This window comes from Cheilinus undulatus, linkage group 19 (assembly GCF_018320785.1).
Source record: "Cheilinus undulatus linkage group 19, ASM1832078v1, whole genome shotgun sequence".
Lineage (NCBI taxonomy): Eukaryota > Metazoa > Chordata > Actinopteri > Labriformes > Labridae > Cheilinus > Cheilinus undulatus.
Window position 1 is genome coordinate 9,916,765 of NC_054883.1, and position 22,197 is coordinate 9,938,961.

Genomic DNA, 22,197 nt, shown 5'->3' on the forward strand with positions numbered 1-22,197 from the left:
AACAATGGAGTGTCACCTCTCCGCTCAGCCTACCTACACCGCCTATAATACGGGATAAAAACCCGCCACATCTGGGTATCACTTTCATTGTATTAGCCAGCTGATCCCTGACATCAGTTTATGAGTCTGTAATCTTCTGCTTCACACAATAGCGGACTAAACCATTTAACCCCGCTGGGAGGGGAGCCATGATACAGGAGAGAAAAGGGGAAACACGCCGCAATGCTAAAAAAGGCCGTCCTGCCAGTTACACCCTCTAAGCTCCCTAAGACTTGCCCTGGTTTGGGAGAATACGCACACCCACAAAAACACACAAACCTCTGCCCCTCCCCCCCCTTCTCTTTTTCCATCTTTGTCTCTCCAGTGAATTCAATTTTGTCTTCTCCAAGAGACGGCTTAAATGCAGACAATCTTATCAGTGGCTGTGCAAGCAGTGAGGGACGTGATTGAAACACCCCTGAAGTATTTCCAATGCAGACAAACCTTTCAGGAGTCTTAATTGTGTGTGTGATTTTTTTCCCCCCCTTTCCTGGTCAAACACACAAACACACAAATATTAGCAGCACACCTTCCCCACCTAGACCTTCAGCTTCCTCCCCCTCCTCACCCAGTTTTCATGCCATACAGCTGCAGAAGACAATAATGCTGCATGACACCTCATCAGAGCTTTAATGGAGAGAGAGAAGCTGATGGCAAGGGTTTCATGTTTTGCTCCATTTTATTTATTTGCAAAGAAAATACTCTGGAAACATCACAGTAAGGTATCTCAAACTAGCTGTGTTATAGTAAGTTAATCCGAACACAAAATCTTCTATATATTGTCTTTGTCCCACATGTTTTTCACCTGTCTTTCGCTTGTTTCTGGCTCTTCATTGGAAATTGTGGCTAAGGTGGTGTCTCTTTTCTTCCAGTCATACATGGAGGACCACTTGAAGAACAAAAACCGTCTAGAACGTGAGTGGGAGGCCCTGTGCTCCTACCAGGCAGAGCCTAGCACCTGCAGCATAGGGCAGGGAGAGCAGAACTCCAAGAGGAACCGCTCAGACACCGTGGTTGTATGTGAGTCCATTCAGTGTTTTATCTTTTTATACTTGTTCCTTTAGGTCAAAAGGCCTGAGTGATGCTGCTCTATCAGCCCTGGTGATATTTATATGAACAGACGTTTGAAAGATGAGCCTAAAATGGTAAAAGCATAGATAAACATAGAATAAATTGGTGTTTGTTTTTCTCAAATTATTTGACAATCATCTCTTAATCTTCAGAGTTTTCCCTGAATGCATTTGGACATGAGACATATTTGCACCTTGAGTGAAGTTATCCACACAGTTATAGAGAGGTCTCACCTGTTGGGATCAAATTCAACACTGCATGAAAAGTGTGCTAACACAATGGATTCAGAGTTCCCCTTTTAGTCATCATTACTTGTAGACAATCATGCAAGCAACTTTATCAAACTTTATCACTGAAGCATCAAACAATTTGGGAACATTTCTCCGATAAACTTTTAGTTCAGTTCAGTTTTAAAGTAGAACCTTTTAATTCCATTTGATAAACATATTCAACTTTAATGCATGTTAGAATAAGAACATTTTAGTGAGGATATGCAGCTCTTGCCTTAGAATCTAAGATAACTAATAATGATACTATAAGTGAATGTTTAGATAACTGTATGTGAGTTTTTTGTCTGGTAGAACAAACAGGATTAAAAAATTGAGAGTCTGTCCTAAGCAAAATCAAAATTTGTCTCTAAACACATTAAATATTTAGGGAAAAACTGTCTGTATATTTGTCTACATGTGAAAAGGCTGAGAACTACTTACAGAAATCACACCCTTAGGAAGTTTTTCATCACTTTTAGGTTAGGAGTTGTGGGGTTCAATGACGTCCTAGGTTAGCCTAGTCCTAGTTTCAACATCACAGTCTACAGACTTTCTGTTAGGTATGCCAGAATCGAAGAATTGGTGTGTCTTTGCTATGAGTGGGTGTGGTTTCAGCAGATTAAAAGGACATGCTTACATCATCCCAGAGCAGAGATAGCTGATTAATTTTTCATGATTCTGACACATGATTTTACATAAGTGATTTTTTTCTTCACTGAGATTAGGCCTGCTGGTTAATAACACAGTCTGCTGTTGTGCGATTTTTCAAGGCAGTGGCATAATTTGGGTAGCATTAGCTTACATAAATTGGTGACAAGTGTAAATGTCAGTTAACGAAAGCCATTGTCTTAACTGAGACAATCCTAACAGTACTGATACAGAGAGAATCTACAGCAGCCTTTCCTAGACTTCAGTAGACTGCGGCCCAGTTTAAAACCTAAATCATCTGGGGCCACCAGAAAACCCTCATGCAACTGTTACATGTGACCAAAAGTATTTACCTCTGGATTTTTTTTTCATAACAAGAGCAGTTCTATGCCAATGCTTGGCTTTCAGAGACATTAACATTACAGGAAAAGTGTCAGTCACTGAAATTGTCTTTTCTAATAATCATCTAAAATGTACTTTGGGCCCAGCAAAACCTTTTCTAGAAGCTGTAATGTCTGAAAGCACTGATAAATACTTAAAATCAGGAAGTGAGCAGCATATTACAATGTTTAACACAGTGTCACAAGTTAATTCAACACCAGTTTAACTATGACACCAGTTCCATAGTTTGACAAAAAAAAAAATGACATGATTTAAAACTTCTTTCTGTGTTTTTTAACTTCTGAGACTTAAAGAAATTACCTGCAATCAAGTATTTTATTTGATTATATTTTTTATAGATAACATTTCCGTAGTTTCTAGTTATTGTAAATGACCTCTTGCAGCCCACCTGCAGTACCTCTGGTGCCCACCAGCCCATACTTTGGGACGCACTGGTCTACAGTATGCGTTGGACCACCTTGTGTACTGTTTCCTAAGATAAAAAGTGGCAATCTGTCAGGCATTGACATGGTGGACTGCTACAGCTGTATGGCAACAGCATTAGCAACATTAAGATCAGTATTAACTCTGTTACATTTACAGTTCAGCTATGCAGATCAAATTTTGGTGAATTTACTGTCTTCAGTGAATGCTGTACTGTAGCAGAATTAGCCTTTAGCTGGGCTATTGTTTCCTTCCTTTTTTAGGTTGAAAACAAGCTGAGGCACAGAATTCAGCAAAATAGTGGACAACCTGTGGTCAGTAGTACTGCCAAACACAGCATCTAGTAAGTACTGAATTCTAGTGGGCTTAAAAGAAGACCTAGTTTAAAAAACAACCTCAAATATCACAAGATGCATTGCCTTTAACCCTGAGACGATGGAGAGCTTGACAGGTGTAGCAAGAGGAACTAAAGCTTACCAAAAAGTTCAATCAGTGAGTCATATTTTGAATCGCACCAATTCAAAACCAAAGTTAACTCAAGACACTTTACAAAGACCACACTCTTTGATGTAGCCTATTGTTATAAAGACCAGTACTAATCACCATCAGCACTAGCAATATTTAGCATCATTTCTAAGGTGAGAAAAACCATCCCTTTAAGGGGAGGAACCTTGAAAAGAACCAGCCTCATGCTGACAGCCCTCTGCTGAAGCCGTGTTGGGGTTGGACAGGGGTAGGGGGTGGGAGAGAAGCAGGAAATGAGAAGAGGGGGATGCCGAAAGATGGACAAGAGAAACAACAAAACAACAATAAGAATATACATTTATTGCTGTCAAGGTCATAAACTTATCTCCAATTTTGTTGGATATGGCTATAACATCAATAATGACTTTAGAAATATGTGAAGAATTAGTAATCATGATTTAACAGAAACCAGGACAAAGCAATATTAGCATCAGCAGTTAGGATGATAATGAAATAGAACTTTTATTGATAATTATAGCAGTTCAAGTAGAGCTGCTTCTAGGTTCAGATTAGCTGTTCTAGAAATGATAATAGAAGTAAGGATGATGTTGGTAAATGAAGCAGCTGTTACATCATCTTTTCTCTATTTAAAGCGATACGCCTCTACAGTTATCATACAATAAGTCTGCCTCTACAGGACGGACAGTGATGCATTTTTTTCTGTAGCTTTATCATGTTTATAATGGTAACATCAGCAGTATTTTTTTATGTAGTGTGGCGGTGAAATTTCACAGCAGAAAAAAAAGGCATTGCTAGCTCAGTCTTATTATAATGAAGACATTTTCTGAGAATTATTTGTTTTCCATAAAAACAAATTTAGCTCCTAGAGCTTTGAATTTCAGATTTACAGGCTAGTATAGCACTGCCCATCCTGCTTATGTGCACAGCTGGTGGAAGGGACTGGAGTATTTATCAGTCTGGAGTTTCTATGTGGAAAGTTTGAAAAAAGATTGATGTACTCCCATCCAAAATTCACAGAATGATTTTAAATGAACACAAATGCTATTTTCAGCTAAAATTTGTTGGAGTGTATCGTCTATCACAAGATTTCCATTTCACATTTATTTGGCTGCAATGGCCAAAATACCGCCATTTGACAAACTGAATCATGGGTAATATCACATCTGACCTGAGCTGTGACCACTCAGTTCAGACAGCTGCAACCATCTCCCATGACATCCTCCAGTGATGCCCTGGCATTTGTAACAGAATGGCTCTTTATTCAAAATCAACCTAACCAAGCTGTTAATGTAAAAAGCTTGTCATATATTGGGCATTGCTAAGATGTGAGAATGTCTTCTTTAGGACAATGAATAACAACTTTACTTAAGATTTCTGATGCAGTAGAAGTAGAAATACACTCTAGACAGTCCAAATACATATCGGAGTGGTTCAAATGAAAAAATGAGGACTAAACTTTTAAAAAATCAAACTTGATTAATGTTGAGTGAACAAATTATAAAGTAGGTGCGCTTAGCTAGTTGATACAACACATTATATTGGGTTTCTGGAATTTTGTAAGGCATATACCAAGTGAACATGAAGATTTAAGTTGATCCAACATTTTCTACTTAAGTTGAGCCAACTGATGCATTAATATTTCTATTGGAAAAAGTTTCCAACTAAATGGAAACATGAAGTATTAAGTTGGGTCCCTCAACTCAAAAAAGCAGTTTTTAAAAAAAAAAGCTGTTTTATGTTCAGTCCTTATATTTGAATTTACAATATGAATAGTTAGGCCAGACTAAAACTTCATGCTTCATCGAGGCATTATTATCATCATTTCAATTTTATTATAAATTTTTTTTTATTCATGGAAAGATAAGCCATTCTGAATGGCCCAAAGAGCCCATAGTTGAGTGGCCCTTCTGGCATATGCCCAAAATCCAGGTGAGTGGGTTGTACCTAGAGGTGAGTCTTTGGTCCAAACTGGACTTTAAAAGTCCTGAATTCTACCTTGATTTGCCTTGGATCATGAGTAATGTACTCTGTAAAATAAAATAAGCTATTTTATGAAAATCTAGAAATTCAATGCCTCAGAAATAACAAACAAAACATGACTTATTTTATTTTAAATACGCTGTGATTACACTAACTTAATATTTCTGAGTGACAAATACTGATGCCAACTTTATTATTCTAAGCATGCTATACTAGTTTGAAATTAATTATTTCAAGTGTTCAAAACTGAAATTCAAATGTTAGTTTGAGTTACGCTAAATCATCTACTTTGAGTGTACTTCAACCATTTGTAGAGCACTGATAAGGACATAGAACTCAAAATATTAAAGGTAACCGATTACCTTGAAAATTTAAGTAGTATTCGCTGAAAAAATTGCATTTTTTAAAGAAGATATTAAGTCAGCATTCCACCTAAGGCAGGCTAACTTGAGCAACAATGGTTGTTAGTGACTCACTTAACTGGTAGCTGATGTCTCATTAAGTTTGACATGCCATCCACTCGACATTAACATTGCCCCCCCAGCTGGGGAACCCCTCTAACTGAGTGGGCAACTTCACTCAGGGTGCAAGGTTTCTTATGCCCAAAGGTATTCTGGGAACACTATGCAGATTAAGGGATAATAGTCAGATAATTTGAGTAATGAAAAGAATAATTAAATTGTTTCAGTACTGTTATACTATTTACATACAGTTTAAATTGGATTTTTAAGTAAACACAGCTCAGTTTTTTTTATGACCTCTGCTGTTGTGTCATACAGTGCAGTGTTAAAAGGTTTAACCTCTAAATACTTAATTTGTTTTTAAAAAATAAAATGAAGTAAATCGAGTTCTTTGGCTTTTATGGCCAATGAGTACAAGTATTTTGTTTATAATAAGTGTTAATAAGAGGTTACTGATTGTTCAACTTAGTGTTTCTGAGTGAAATTGATGTTAGTTTTCACCATGTAGAAGAACAAGTCCACGTCTAATTCTATTTAATTTCTTAGATGTAAACTTTTTAGATTTTCAATCTTCTCTCTGAGCCTCTTTCTGGTCTGAGGTCAGGTCTCACTTAGAGCACAGGCAGATCCATGAACCAATCAGGTTTGAGTGAAATTTCCAACAAAGTCTGATGAAACTTGTTGAGGAATTTGGTAAATCAGATTAGATTGAAGTGTGCCGAAAGCTTTTTGACTGAAAACTTGTTTTTATCATCATTAATGTCACAAAGTGTCTCAAAAAACTTTGACTCATTCAAAAATGAATAAAAGAAAATGACTCAAGCCCAAGTTTTCAAGGGCTTTAATTTGAAGAAAATGTGTTTTTAAGAGGACTATGAGTTCAGTGGAGGGAGATTTTATAAATCTTGCAACAGTTTCACTTGTTTAAGAAAGAGAAGGACTCCTTTGGATACAATATTTTATTATTATTTCACTTGGAACATTCCTTATTGAAGGTGGAGCAATTCAGGCCTTCAGAATAGTGAGTGAGTATGATGAAAGTGTAGTGAAATTGTAGCTCATACAGCCTCATATTCCTCTGTTATTCCTCTGCTGCTCAAAATTCTGTTGTTATTGTGTTGGGAGGAGAAATGTTGGAAAAGTATGTGATGAATTATGCATCTCCATTACAGACGATCACTCCAGGATCACCTTGAAAGCGGAGAATAACCATGGCAACTCAGATTACATCAATGCAAGCCCAATAGTGAGTATTGTTTATTCATTAAAGCTCTACATTGTGGTTAATACCTGTCGTCTCTGAAGCCTTTTAGTGTACCAGGAGCACCTGTTGTGGTCGGATTTTACTTTGAGATAAAACAAGTTTCAAAGGACGTGTCATTGATCCAGCAGCATTGATCTTTTGTTTTTACACTGCATGCTGGGAGCTTCAGTGGATTCGGTGTGCCTCACTAAATCACATGGCTGCTTTCACTGCTTTTCAAAATGGCCGCACCCTGGAGACTCCCCTCTTTTTTTCATCCCCACTAAAAAAAAGAATTAAACATTATTTTTTGATTAAACAAATGTATCCCATCACACGTCCAGAAAGGCCTCAGTGTTGGAGAGGGATGAGGTTTTCTTTTTAGTATTTTCCCCCCAAAACATTGCCAGTCATGATTTCCCCCGAGGCGGCTGAAAAGGGATTCCATCAAAGAGAACAGGAAACTATGCATTTCAAATACAGTGCCAAAATTTCTGAGGAGATAGATGAAGGGGGGGCACACGCAGCTGCACTAAAAGCCTATTACTCCTCAGAAACAAACAATAGAGACTTCTAGATGTTCTATTTATTCCTCCATTCCCTCTAATGGCATATTCATAGAGGTTTTCAGCTTATTTAGACAGTGCTGTAGTGCCACATTTGCCATCTTTTAGAGCAATATTATAATAAACATAATCAGTCTGGGGGAGAAGTAAGCGAAAAACAGATTGGTGCGTTAGAAAAAGGCTATGAAGAGACTGTTTTGGTGCAGCTAGTAACACAAACGGATGCTGAGGATGGGTGAAGTAATGGCAGATGCAGTGGTGTGTGCATGAAAGGACAGTAATTACACCACAAAAGAGACCCCTGGCTGAGCCCAAGCAAAACTGTGATAATTATTTCTGTCAATGCGCCTTCTTCCTCCTCATTAGCTTCAGGGGGCAGCGGCCTACGAGTAAATAATCTGTCGCTTCTTTCTTGGAAGCCGGGGGTCAGGGAGGCAAAAGGAAGGAAAGCAGAGGGTGACACGCATGCAGGGAGAAGCTTGAATAATGGTAAATGCTGGAGAACAAATAACACAGTGCTCCCAGAGATGTAACAGCGGCTGTTGAATATTTTGATTATGTGTTTTACATAGGGCTGTCAAAAGGTTAGATTTTTCATCACAATTAATCTCAGTAGTTAATCTATGTAGTTAATCAGGATTAATCGTACCCTTTTATTGAATTTTAAAATCCCACTGTTTTGCATTCAAACCTGTCATTTTCTACTGTTGTGAAGTAAGGATAATTGACTTCCTATTTGCTTTTATAGGTAGATCCAAGATTGAACATGAGTTTACAACAGAAAGAGGAATCTGTTATGGATCATAAAGGAAATAAGAGATCAGTAAAAAGGAAAATGTTTGATAACAAAAGGTTCTATTGACTTTTGACTTGTCCACTGAGTTGTGAGTTTTTTTTAAGTGAAATAAGACATTAAGGAGCAGTGGTGGACTTAGTTTATATCACTGTGGTTGCAGGGAGATTCTGATGTGGCTTAACTGAAGTATGCTGGACAATCTCTACACATAATAGTGGTGAAAAGTACCAAAGCTGAAAAAAACTGTGTTGTAGATAATGAATCTTTCAAAAATTACAGAAAAACTCAGACACTTCATCCAAATTGCTCAAATGCATTATCAACCTTCAAGTAATCACGCAATTCAGACAGTGTTTCAGGGTTAACCAACAATTTTTGATCACTGAAAACAAGAAATTATACAAAATTGGTGACCAGAACATCTGTTGTTGTGACCATGTTATTGAAACAGGTACCAATCTTGTTTTTACTTGTATCCAGGGCCATAACCAGGATATCTGGGTCCCATGAAGATATCAAACTGGGCCCCTCCACCACAGACTCAGCCAGCCCCCTATAACTATACCTTGTTTACACAAATGACCCATTAATACTTACATAAGAGTGAAACAAAATTTTTAATTCCCAGGTTTATAAAGAAATACACTCTCCATTGTTCATCTTGATCGCATGAAACAGCTTTAAAAACAACATGTATTTTATCAGTAAGTTACATTGGACAGGCATGATTGCAGGCAAACTCATACACATGCTCTAAATTGCTGTAATATTTTTGCAGCATTTAAATACAGACGTATTTGCATGAATTTGTTGTCAGTTATTGATGGTTGGAAACAAGAAATAACCCATTTATATACTGATATCCAGAGCTATTGCCATGATTTCTGAGTTAAATGAAAATATTTTCCACTGGCCTCCATCCAACCCAGCCTCAGAAAACCTTATAATAGGTCTGTTACCACAAATGGTAATATATACAGTGCTTAACAAATTTATTAGACCACCCTAAACCTAACCAAAGTAAGGTTTATGCCACAGCTGTCCTAAATTAACAGCATTGGTAATTACTCAAATCATTTTTTATGTTTTTGCAATGGTTAATACACCAATATGTAGAAGCTCTTTAACCAAAATGATATTTTTAATGCTAAAATATAATTATTATTGTTTCCATGAATTTCCAAATTTACTGATTTAAAAAACTGAAAAAATAGTAAAGCACAATATTATGTCTTGATTAATATGTCACATTATAGTTATTTACTTGCATTCCTGAACAGAAAAATGAGTTTTAGTGGTTGAATGTTATGCTTGATTCATTTCTGACTTCTCAGAGAAGCCCAGTGAGCCGGCTCAAATTTGGGTGAATTCAGTTTGAAATCCCTCATTCCTGTTCAAAATGGTAAAACGTGGAGAGCTCACTGAAAATGAAAGAGTCCGCATTAAAGCACTTCATGATGCTGGATGGTCTCTGAGACAAATATGACAGGTGGTCTAATAAATCTGTTAAACACTGTATATATTCACATTTAAAAAAAATGTTCTCTGTCTTTTTTATGCTGATAGACTGAAAAAAATAATTTAAAAAAATATCTATTTCATTAAAAATATCCATTGGAAAGTAATGATTCTATCAATAACTGCAGGCAAACTCCCACTCATTGTTTTACATGCTCTAATATGTTGGCAGCATTTCAATGCAGAGATGTCTATGTGGTTTAGACAGTATGTGTGAGTTTGTCTGAATTTTTGACACTTGGAAACAAGAAATAACCCCCTGATGGGTCACTAGGACATTTTGTTGCAGTACTACTGAAACAGGTTTCCATGTTGCTTGTTTTTACCAGTATCCAGTGCTGTACAGGATTTCTGGGTCCCTTAAAAAGTTCACGTTGGGCCCCCCCACCACAGCCTGCTGTACTGCTGTAACCACTCCTTCATTACATAAATAAGCCCTCAAATGCTTTCCAGTAATATCTTAAGAATATTCAATATCAAACATTTTATAAGGGAACATTATCCATCATCCATCAAGAAAACAGCATCCTATCTAAAGAAAGCTGTATTTGAGAAGAATGAAACCATTAAAATGCAGGCAAGCTCCTGCTCTCACTGGCTTCATCATCTTTAGAAATTTGCATTTGTGCAGTTTAGACTGTATGCAGAGTTTGACTGCAATTTTTGATAATTCAAATGAAGAAATTACCCAATATTTGGTTTTTATACTGCAAAAAACCCGAATGTTAGCACATGTATTGATCTACTTCCTGGTATAGATATCTCATTACACTTGCTGTTTTCCTGACATCCTCTTTAAAGGGATGCAAAGCAAAATTAAGGCCTGAAATTGCAAAAGAAGAACAAAAACTTGACCAGTTAGGCAATAAAATGTAACATGTCCAAGTCTCAAAATTAGATACATCTGCATTAGTCAGTAGAGTTTAACATATTAAAGGTTAGATTTTCTTGCCTACCAGCGATGCTAGTGCTCCCAGGGATATAAATGCTTGGATGTGTTTTAAAATCTAAAATTATTTTGGTGTTTGATTGAGTACCAAAGCTTTTTTTAAAAATCCTTTGTTTCATAAAGATGGGGCTCCAGGGGATAATGTTGCCATAAAATCACAAGCAAACCCCTACACACAAATGTGTTGACAACATTTCAGTTATTGTGTAATTCAGTTTGACAGTTGGGAAAAAAGCAATCACCCAATATCGGGTCCATAGGATTTCTCAATTTAGTTCCCATGTTTTTTGTTTTTAGGAGTATCCAGAGCCATTGCCAGGATTTCTGGGTACCATGAAAATACTTAAAATTGAACTTTTATAAATAAGACCAAGTGTATTGAAAACAACGAATTAATCCATAGTAGCATGAATCTGAATATAAAGGTGCAACAAGCTTTAAGCAATAAAGGAGGAGGCTGGGGTGGGGGAGGTGAGGCTGGCTACCAGCTGATAGCAGCTGGGCTATGACTTTCGTGAAGTAACCTTAGGCTTCATCAGTTTTAGATGGAATGAGCTAACTATTTTTGCTCATACTGCACATGTGATGTCATTTGTTTTGTTTAAGGGCATTATCAATTTTATGTGACTCATTTTGACTAAGAAAAACATACATAAAACACAAAAAGGAGGATTTTTGTAAACCATTATGAAAAAAATGACACTTGAATGTTTGCATAATGTGCATAAAATATATTTTATTAAACTTGTATTTTGACACATTTAAAGTTAAAGAAATATTGCAACTTCTGCGATTTGAAAATTGCACCAGGCCATATTGTGATTTAATCTAATATGCAATGAATTGCCCAGCCCTACATTGAACACCTCCACCACAGCCTGCTATACTGCCACAACATCTCCATTATTCAATTGAGCCCCCAAAAGCTCTCAAATAGTCTTTAGGATTTTCAGTATCATGCATTTTAAAAGGACAGCATCAAAAAGCTGTTTTAAAACCGCTTGAATTTCAAAATAAAGGCACATAAGAAAAGGATGATACCATAAGTGAAATGCTGGCAAACTCCTGCTCTCACTGTCTAAATAGTAGTTAAACACTGATCTATTTGTCCACTTTGGACAGCATGCATGAGTTTATCTGCAATTTTTCATACTTTAAAACAAGTAGTTACCTATTATAGGTGCTAACACAGCTATTACTCACATTTTACCAAACATTTTTGTCTAATTCCCAGTCAAAAAAATCTCACTGCACTTATCTAAGTGACATTCACCTGACATTTGAAGACATATTTCAGGATTTAAAAGCAAAAAATGTCAGTCCTGGCTGCTTTCAAAATGTAAATCAACACCAAAAAAACCTTTGGAGTGTCTTGGAATGAGATTTTTGTCTAAATAAGTTAGTAAATCTAATTTGAAGTCACAGGTCAAATTAGCTTGTGCCATTGGCAGATTCTTTTGACTACAGGTCTTATATTTAGCTTCTTATATCTTGAAATAAGATGTTCATCTGGACTTGCCTGGCATTGTTGCACATATTCAGGGTGTTAAGGACTTTTTTGTCTAGCAATTAGTCAAACACACTTGCCAACAGTGTTAGACTTCTTTATCTGTTGCTTTTGTATCAGTAATGTTTGATTTTTACTATCATGTGGGTCTGTTAGTCTTCTCTGGCTTTTTTTTCCAAACACCATGCAGCGTTCCCATTTCCCACCTGTCCTGCGTGCTTTCATTCAAAACCTTTCCGATAAACTTAAGCTAGGTGTTTAGCTTCTCTATCTTACATAAACACAGCATCAAGGCGCTGCAGCGAGATATAAAAAGTTGAGACGCTTCTCCAGGAACAGATATTTGTGCAAGCCATTTCAGCACGAGCTATTTCACTTCAAACCAAAGAGCACTTTCACTTTGCTGTTTTTTTTTTTTTCTTGTAGTCTATCTGTTCCCCACAATGGCGAGGGGAGGACAGCTGAAACGCAGGGCCGCTCTTTCATGTCTGCGCTTTAGTATTCATGCAGGGATGTCGAACGCACAGCTTCAGCATGTCTGTGTCCTTGAGATTGGCTAAACGGAGTGGCAGCACCAGCGTTCGGCACCACCCTTTCATTTCTGTGGGGGTGGGTTTTTTTCTCTTTAACAAACCCACGAGAGGAATTTCAACCAGGAGGGATGAAGGGAAAAAAATGAACAACACGGGTATAACTAATTGAAGTAGAACAGTGGGTAATGAGCAACGTTTACTGCGTTTATGTGTCCTTTTGGACCTTTTTTCTCAATAAAAAGGCAGAAAAATAAAAGAAGGCATTGTGTAGGTGTATTTAAAGCACATTTTTAGTCACTGAAGCTTTTCTCCTGCTCCAAAATGGCCATTAAGCGGCAACTACATTACCTATGATGAGTATTGGCATGTTTTTAGGACATTATTTGTGAACAAAAGGACTCAGTTCTTACTTAGCATTCCACTGCTAACTTTACAAATCACCAATAAAGAAATAATATGAATTATAAGGGACAGGCCACATAAAAATCAACACAAAAATGCTTTTTTCTATTTAGTCTGACTTATAATTACATCACAGTCTGGTAGACTTAAACCAGAAACTATATGACATTTAAAATCTGCAGTAATAAAAAATAAATGACAAAGAGATTAAAAGAAATAAATTGATTTGTATTAAAAATTTTGGACTTAAGAAGTAGCTTTATCAGCTGTCCGGAGCATTAAGACTTAATCCTGTTGTCGAGCGTCTTAAACATGAGGACAGAAAAGTATTATGGTAATATTAAAGCCATGAAGACATGCTCCATAATTAGGGTCTAGGAGCTTGACAAAGTAGGCAGAAAAGCAACACACAAAGACGAGAAAAGAAAAAACTACATGTGCAACGTCTGAGCTCATGTTTGCTGTCCTTGACAAGTTGTTCTGAGTAAAAACACAAGCTCATAAAGAATGAAAAAGCCATTAAGTACGACCCTGTAGCTTTCTGTCATTATGTTCCTTAATATTAGATTCAGAGATGTCTCCTTTTCTAAATGGCTCTTTTATTTTAGGGCATGTATCGCTAAAAAACTCTATTTCCATTAATGGATGACTCAAGAAGGGGGCCCAACCTGCAAAGAAGTGTCAGTCACACCTTCATTTATAAACTGCATTTTCTTCTTTGTTGTTTAACAGTAAATGAATCCAACAGTTTCTACATGTCATCAATCATTATAATGCCAAATACAGTACATCAAGAATGCATTGATTTCTACACCACCATTACTTTTCCTGTAAAATGTGTCAACACCTTTCTGTTGATGCATCTCACACTCCAGGGTGTGCATAAAAATTACGTGATCATTGATTTTATTTTCAGGGTGGGGGGTTGGGTCAGCCAACACCCACTCAGTCAAGTCTCAATAACATCCCTCAAATCAGGTCCCCCATGTGTCATTGTTTCCAACCTTAACATCAGCTGCCTGCAGGCTTTTACGCCCCACACCCTTGTGATGTTTTATGAAGAGAGACGTCAAAAGCGTGACAGAAATTTGGATTGCAAAGCCTTTTCAAGGAAATTTAAAGATGACTGTAAAAAATGTGCAAGATTTCACAAACGCACAACCGTCCTTGATAATGAGATAATTAATGGAAACTATTAACATTATAAAAAGTATCAGTTATTCTTAATAGCCGAAAGGTTAAAAGCAACATTTTCAAGGTTTGAGGTTCCTTCAGTCAGGAACACTTTGTCAAGAAACGGCTATAAATATTTATTTATTAGCAGTTATTAAATAGCACTTATGCTGTGTGGCTAATCTGGGATCTCCCTGCCCTTCTCAAGCCTACGTGGAAAGCATCCTGCAGGAACAGCACACGATCCTGCTCTTCCTATGCCGATAGGGGAAGCCTAAGGCAGGGAGAGAAGCAGCAAAACCCCAGAGCAGAGCAGACATCAGTGACAACAGAATGACACAGATTAAGTCAGAACCAGAATGAAGGAGGAGCTGGGTGGAGGAGGGTTGCAGAGAGAGCGACAGAGCGTTGCAAGGCAAGAGCAGTTTAAATAAGGCAGCCTGAGTGTGATTAGCCAATAGCGTGCTTAGAGCAAATCAGCTGGCTGTCAGCTGATAGGGACATGCATGAGATCAGCTGATCTCAATTATGGCAGTTCTTGACCTCATGGCCTGCCTGAGCTAACGCTATATGCTCGATTTTTTTGCAAAATTTTTATCTCTTTTTTTATTTTATTGTAAAATCAAGTCACATTGGTTTTTAAAACTCCTGTGTGAAACTTAGGTTTGTGTTGATTTAGGCTCCCCTGTGGTCAGAACTAGGAGTCAACCAATTATCAAATAATGAGCCAATGTTTGCTATTTGGCTGATTATATGTTTCAGCATTTTATTTGACAAATGTCTTATCAAATGAACCAATTAGGTGTGCTACTTTGCTTTTTTACAAGGTGTATATTCCCACTGGCTCTGTTTCAGTCTCCAAGATTTCACCTAATGTCCCGCCTACAACAGTCTCTGATTGGCCAGATATCACACAAGCATTAGCTAATCGTCCTGGGTGCCACTGACACAGCGAGCATATGGCATCACCTCACCTCACTGCCTCTGAGCCACCGTTTGTCGCTTCTCATGTCAACAAAGATAGTGTTAAGAGTTAATTTTGCTTTAGTTTGCTTTTTCTCACAAGAAGTGCAATTTTAACAAAATAAATGCATATTGGTTTTTCATATTGGTTGTTAGTGTCTTGAACTTCTCATAATCAGTATGATTATTGGCTCTGAAAAACCAAGATTAATTAACCACGAAGTAGTCCTGCAATTCTCTTTGCTAGTTTTGCTCTGTCTTTAAAGTGATTTCAATAAAATAAATCACCCAGCTTCCTTTTAAAGTCAGTTGTAGGCAGTGATAGTGCCACCTGCAGAAGTAGGTATACTCTTAATCTATGCCCCACATTTCTGTAAGCGAATCATTCAGCAAAGAATAAACAGCCTGTTAGACTGCTCTTGCATATGTAGTTCACCTAAAAATAAGCCTTTTGTATTTGCACAATAGCACTCAACTTCTGCTGCTTGACTTTGAGTAGAAAGGATCAATGTAAAAACATGATGAGGGAAGACGGCTGATAGAAAGGAGCATGGACGGCTCTGTTTGCACTGCTATAAATCAGTGGTTCTCAACTGGTGGGTCAGGACCCAAAGGTGGGTCACAAAGCAGTTTTCAGTGGGTAGCAACTAGGTGTATGAAAAAAATGGTGGCTGAAGTCTTTATTGGACATGCATCGATACCTTTTATTTTATTCTGTTTTACTGTGAAATTAGGTTAATTTAAATTTTTGATCAATATTTTAACTAATTTATCTCCTCTTCTTACAATAAATGGCTGCTTTTCCCATGATAATGAAGTATGTTCACAAGTTCACATAATGACGGGGAAAGAGTGTATCAGATTTGTCAGTTTTGTCCTTTTTTATTTCAGGTGTTTTGGTCCAATCATGCTCCAAACTGCAACATATTCAATTAACTCAAAATACGTTGTTGAAAATTTTTTGGAAGCATGGGTTTCAATCCGGCCTAAGACAGACTGGTGGGTCCTGAGGCTGGACCAGTTAAAAACCACTGCTATAAATGACCAGATAAGCTTTCTGCTTCATTCTGCCCTTTAATGAACACATCATGGGTGTTTTCTGCATGTTGGCTGCCTGATGCATTGCTTGTGGAGTTCTTTTGCACCTCTTTTGAAATTGAATCAATTTCTGGTCATGTTTGAGATAAACAAGGATCAGATCAGATTAAACTTTATCATAAAAGTGGCAGCATAAGACTGAAAGATTAGTATCAGAGGAGGTGTAGAAGTGGGTATTCTTTATGGAGACTATAAAAATGAGCTGCTGTACTCTAGGGCTGCATGGTTGATTGAATTTGAACAGACAGATTCTAGATTGCACCTACTCACCCCTACTGTTCGTCAAGCCACGGTGGCCTTAAAGGGCAAAAAGATTTTTGTCATCTATGACAGACTCAAGTATTATAGTTAGGGATAAAGCAATACAGCATTTTACAGACCAGTTGAAAGTTTGAGTACTTACATTTTGGTACTCACTGATACCAAGTTAAATATGAGTACTTACCATTCTTCAAATTATTTTGAAAGTTTATTTTATTTTCATCAGATGGTTGTAACAGTTTATGAGAGCATATTCTTATTTTCTTCTACTTCTGTCATCCTCGGTTATGTTCATGTATCAACAAACTGCAGATTGGCTCTAATTTTAACAACCTTCTCACCTAATGAGAGGCTATGATGATACTTTAAAATGATACCAAGTAAAGTATCTGTAATGTTTTGTGAGTGCAAATACATAGACCTGGTATCAGCACCGATACCTGGTGCTGGTAGTAACTGTGCATCCCTAAATTCAGTGTTCTTGTCAATACAAACTTTTCTGCAAAACAACATAACAAGCCTCTCTTCTTTTTTATTCCTTCGATATGAACATATCCTAGTTAACTTTAACAACAGATGGAATTTAAAAAGAAACATGCAACTTATTTTCACCATATTTGATGTTAAAAGCCTTATTCTCAGAGAAAAAAACAGAATGATTTTATATTCAGGTGATTACAGACTAATTAAAACATACTAATAAGTATATTCTTTACAAAGTTTGTTCTGTAAAATGCTACTGTAGTGTACAGACTTTGTCTTTATAAAGGCTCAGTTGTTAAAATTTTCTTCTTATGCATTGATGCTTGAGTTTAGATATCGTTGATCATTGCTGAGTGACTGTGTCTTTTTTTCAAAGACTAGACTGAGACTAGATAAGAATAGATCTTTTGACAAAAACTCTTACAAAAAGTAAGTTTAGTTTACCTCAAGGAGATTTAAACTGGACTGAAATGTTTTTATTGGACACTCATTATCCATGATATTTCTCTACTGTGGGTAAATCCGTCAAATGCAATACATCTGTAGCTCTCCTGCCTCTCAGCTGAAAGCAAGGATCCCAGGTTTTGCAGCACGCATAGAGCACACAAGAAAGATTCAGGCAAAGAGATCAAATGTTTCGACTAGAAATTTTGACTAAATTGTTTTTTTAGTTAAAATTAGACTAAAACTATAAAGAAAATAACTAAGATGTGACTACAACGAATGAACATTTTATCCTTAAGCCTTAAAATAAGACTGAAATTAAAATTAGCTTACAAAATAACACTGCTGGGTCATGTTTGACTGATTGTAAGAACCAAATGTGGGCCAAAATGCTTGGTTCAGATATTTTGTTCCTGAAGCACAATTACTTTTCCTGTTATTATATGTAATTATAATGTAAGCCTAAAAAATATAAATAAGTCAATAAAATGAATGCATGATTTAGATTTATTATGGTAATGTTCATCGAAATAATCATGATAGCAATTTTGGCCAGAATCATGCAGCCTTACACCTGTGTATACCTACACTGATTGTGTGTAATCTTTGCCATGAATTATGCACTTAAACACTTTGATTATAACCTACCCTACCTAAATACCATATATATATGTAGACTCATTGCATCACTATATAGAAAAAGATCTGTCTCTATTCTGATGATGTTGTTTTCTTTGGTCCGTCATATAAAGGCATCGGCATTGAGTTCAGTCTGTTTTATAACCACCTAAAACTGCTTACAGGAGCCTAAAAGAAGCTCCTCTTCAACTTTGTTTTTGCAATATCAAAAGACAACACACATGTCCCTGAAATATGTTCTTAAAGCCTATCTAAGACAGGACTCCTTGATGTTAACACACAACAAATAAGAGTATGAGATTCGTCTCTAATGTTGTGAAATCAGCCCAATTTGAAACAGTCAGATCCTGAAAAAAAAAACAGAAATGAAAGAGGAAAGGAACAAGAGTTCAGAGAGACTGGATCAATGAATGAAAGAGAAAGACAAGAGACAGCAGAGGAAAATGTTTCCTCCATCTAGACGGAGGCTTTGATGGAAGTCTTTTTACCCAGACTGAATGTTTTCATCCTCCTGTCTCTGCCCAAACTCTGTGTCACACTCTGCTCCCTCTCTCCCAGATGGACCATGACCCTCGCAACCCTACTTACATCGCCTCGCAGGGCCCGCTTCCCTCCACTGTGGCGGACTTCTGGCAGGTAAAACTCATCTCAATTCACTCTGCTCTTTTATTTCTCCTCTCCAAAGATGTGCTGCTCTCTGTGTGACCCTGTAGTTTCGTGTGATTTACCGTTTACTGTGTGATGCTTGTGTCTTCTTCTTCTCCTCGGCCCTTGACAGAAGCTTTTTAGACTACTTTTTCCTTTCTGTTGAGGAAACAGTTCAAAAAATTTCAGAGTGATCAATTAAGTAACCTCAGTCTGAGCCTCTCATTTACTGCTATTACATCAAGTCACACATTAAACTCTTGATCTATCCTTACAAACCCTGAAGGTCTTCTAACAATGCTTTGCCCCATTCTAACCATTTTTTCCAAAAGAGTTGAAGACTCTTGTAATTATACCAATGGAAAAGATTTTTATGTAGTGCATGAAAGAGTAAAACTTTCTTATTCTAAAGTTATAATGACATTTCCTAATCCAGGTACCTGAAAAAACTCTGCATAGTTATATTCTTTTTGTTTGAGATAACAAAATACCAACCCTGTCACTCTATTGCTGAAAGTTATTCTAAAGATGTCCTTCCTTCTTCTCTGAGGTATAAATACATAAAACATGGACGCACTGATATGATACACATATTTTAGATTCATTGCAGCCCACACCATCCGAGAAAGTTCATATCTCTGATGTCAATTTTAAATAAGTGTCCAAGAATCAGCCAGGAAATCATAAAAGTTTTTTACCTACAGATCTTGCCCTGTATATCTCTAGATTGAATTTTTTCCTTAGTAGAAAAGTAATTCAGTGAAAATATTAGTCACATTCATGGCTGCATTGCAAACTCGAATTGCTTAAAGGAAATCCACTTTATAGTATTTTTACACAGGAGTTTGGGTGTATCCAGCATATCCACTGATACGCAACATGTGAAATGAGTAGGGGTGCACTGGTACATTGGGTCAACATTGGTACCTGTGATGTTGACCCTGTTGACATCTGGACATTAGCAAATGATAATAATAGTAATCAGCTGTAGGGGTGTGATGGTTAACAGTGGTCACAGTTCACTTTGTACCTACGTTTTTGGGTCATTGTCTGGTACAAGTTTGTTTCACTGGGATAAAAGGAAGAAGAATTCCCATATTTATTATTTTAGGTTTCCATGTAGTGTTTCTAGAAGTAACTGTGATAGCTGGTACAGTTTGTGGTGTACTTAACATGATTTTAAAAAGAGTAAAATGCAACATAACAGAAAAAGATTCAAAATCAATGCATTGTGCACATTTGAATTATTTCAGGAGGTGACAAAGAAATCGAAAAAGGTCTGAAGCTTGAAGTTTCTGATTTCTACCCACTTCCACTAGTGAGTGGAAGAGGTTAATTAGGTGGTAAAGGTCCTTCCATGCTGGGCTCTGGCTTTTGTTAGAAAACAAAATCCATTGCAATTATCTATTGGTCTGTTTAAAAAATGGTTACCATTTTAAAGCCCTATATCCTATTATTGTATGTCTCAGTTTCAATTTGTCCCAGTCCCCAAACACCACCAGTAGGACACTCGTGTTAAGTTTGGCAAAACATCAGCTGTGAATTAGCTAAATATTTGCTATGTGAAATGAAAAATTCATTTTCTATGTAAATGATATGTCCAATTATGTAGATTAGTTGAATGCAACCAGATCGGTGGGTTATTAAACTTCCACTATTCTCATAAGTTGCACATGGCTTAAACACACACAGATTGATTGTAGGGAAATTTTTAATGTTGCTATAAAGAGTTCATCCAAAAAAAGTAAAATCGAGAAAAAAAAACATAGGAAAATGTTCTTATATCATCCAAAAAATACATTTTTTTACACTAACATGACAGAGGAATGGCATTAGTGATTAGATCAGAAAGTTGTTGTACATTCGAGATAAATAAATCAAATCAAATCAAATCAAAGATGAGACTGTTTTTCCCGATTAAAAGATGTCTGCGTTTGCAATCCCCCTAGCATTACAGTACGCTGTGAACTCCATAATGGGCTCTTGATTTTCTGAAGACTTTGATGATTTCGATGATTTGATTCCGAAACAAAAACAAGAAAATGAGATGCTTTTTGATTGTCTGATTTGGTTATTAAAACAAATAAATGTAAAAAAACAAGTCATTTTTTATGAATCTATTATTTAATTGTCAACTAAATATGAAATACATGAATGATACACCGATTCAAAAGCATCAGAGAAAAGATAAATATAACGTAAAATAATAATTGAAAAGAGTTCGTTTTAAAGCAATGAATTATATTTATAATATATTAAGTGTATGGTAGCATCACATAGTGGAAATCACATGTGCAGTGGGTTTTCATGTAAAATCCTGACTCATGTATGTCAGTAAAGGATCATAGACCAGCATATATAAACACAGGATGGGGCATTGTAATGGAGACTGTGCAGAGCACTTCTTAGAGATGCAATTTTGGGCTTTTTATGCCTCTATTTAGAGAGGAGCCAAGTAGATAGAGTCAGAAACAAAGATGAGAGAGTGGGGGAGATACATGTGTGAAAGGAGCCTCAGACCGGACTTGAACCCAGGTCGCCTAAGCACTGGGGGTGCAACCAAACCGCTAGATTTTCTCCATGTAGGCTCAGTTGTGTGACTATATGCACCAAACCATGGTTTGGGGTAAATCCAAATACCATTTATCAGCAGAGGTCAACAGCAGATTAGATCTGTTTATCTGCAGTATCTAAAATGTTATTTTATACATCTGTATAGGCCCTGTTTTTCACTCTAAGATGATTTTTTTTCTGTGTTTTTCTTAATTTTTTTTTTTTTTTGAGGTGTTTTTTATTTACACTATTCTGAAAGGAAAGCTGAAGAGAGACATGAAATACAGGGAAAGAGAATGGGGGAAGACATGCACCAAACAGCACTAAGACTGGGAGCCAATCCTGTGACCAGTGCATCAAGGACCATAGCCTCTTTATATGGGTGCTTGCCTGACCCACTACGCTAAACCTGTGCCCCAGAGGTTTTTCATTTAAAGCAAATCAGTCCAGTCCCCTTGTCGGGGTCAGCCTATGTCTAAAGAAATGAAACCTGACAGTCCATTCCCACTCTTTGCTCATTGTGACATCACATTGAGTCATTATTATGAAATCTTCCCCTCACTTGATATCTCCACTCATAGATCTCTACCCTTGGTCATGGACGGCTGTGCTTGTGTGGGTACACCGTATGGCAAAGAGGGGCAC

At 36.9% G+C, this 22,197-nt stretch overlaps 1 protein-coding gene across 1 annotated transcript in view; it reads left to right on the plus strand.

Annotated features, from left to right (window-relative positions):
- ptprn2 (protein tyrosine phosphatase receptor type N2) overlaps positions 1–22,197 on the plus strand; it is a 250,356-nt gene that overhangs the window by 204,427 nt on the left and 23,732 nt on the right. Inside the window, exons 14-16 of the mRNA XM_041813639.1 lie at positions 912–1,059; positions 6,952–7,025; positions 18,913–18,990. Coding sequence (XP_041669573.1) covers positions 912–1,059; positions 6,952–7,025; positions 18,913–18,990 — 300 coding nt within the window. The remainder of the gene's footprint in view (positions 1–911; positions 1,060–6,951; positions 7,026–18,912; positions 18,991–22,197) is intronic.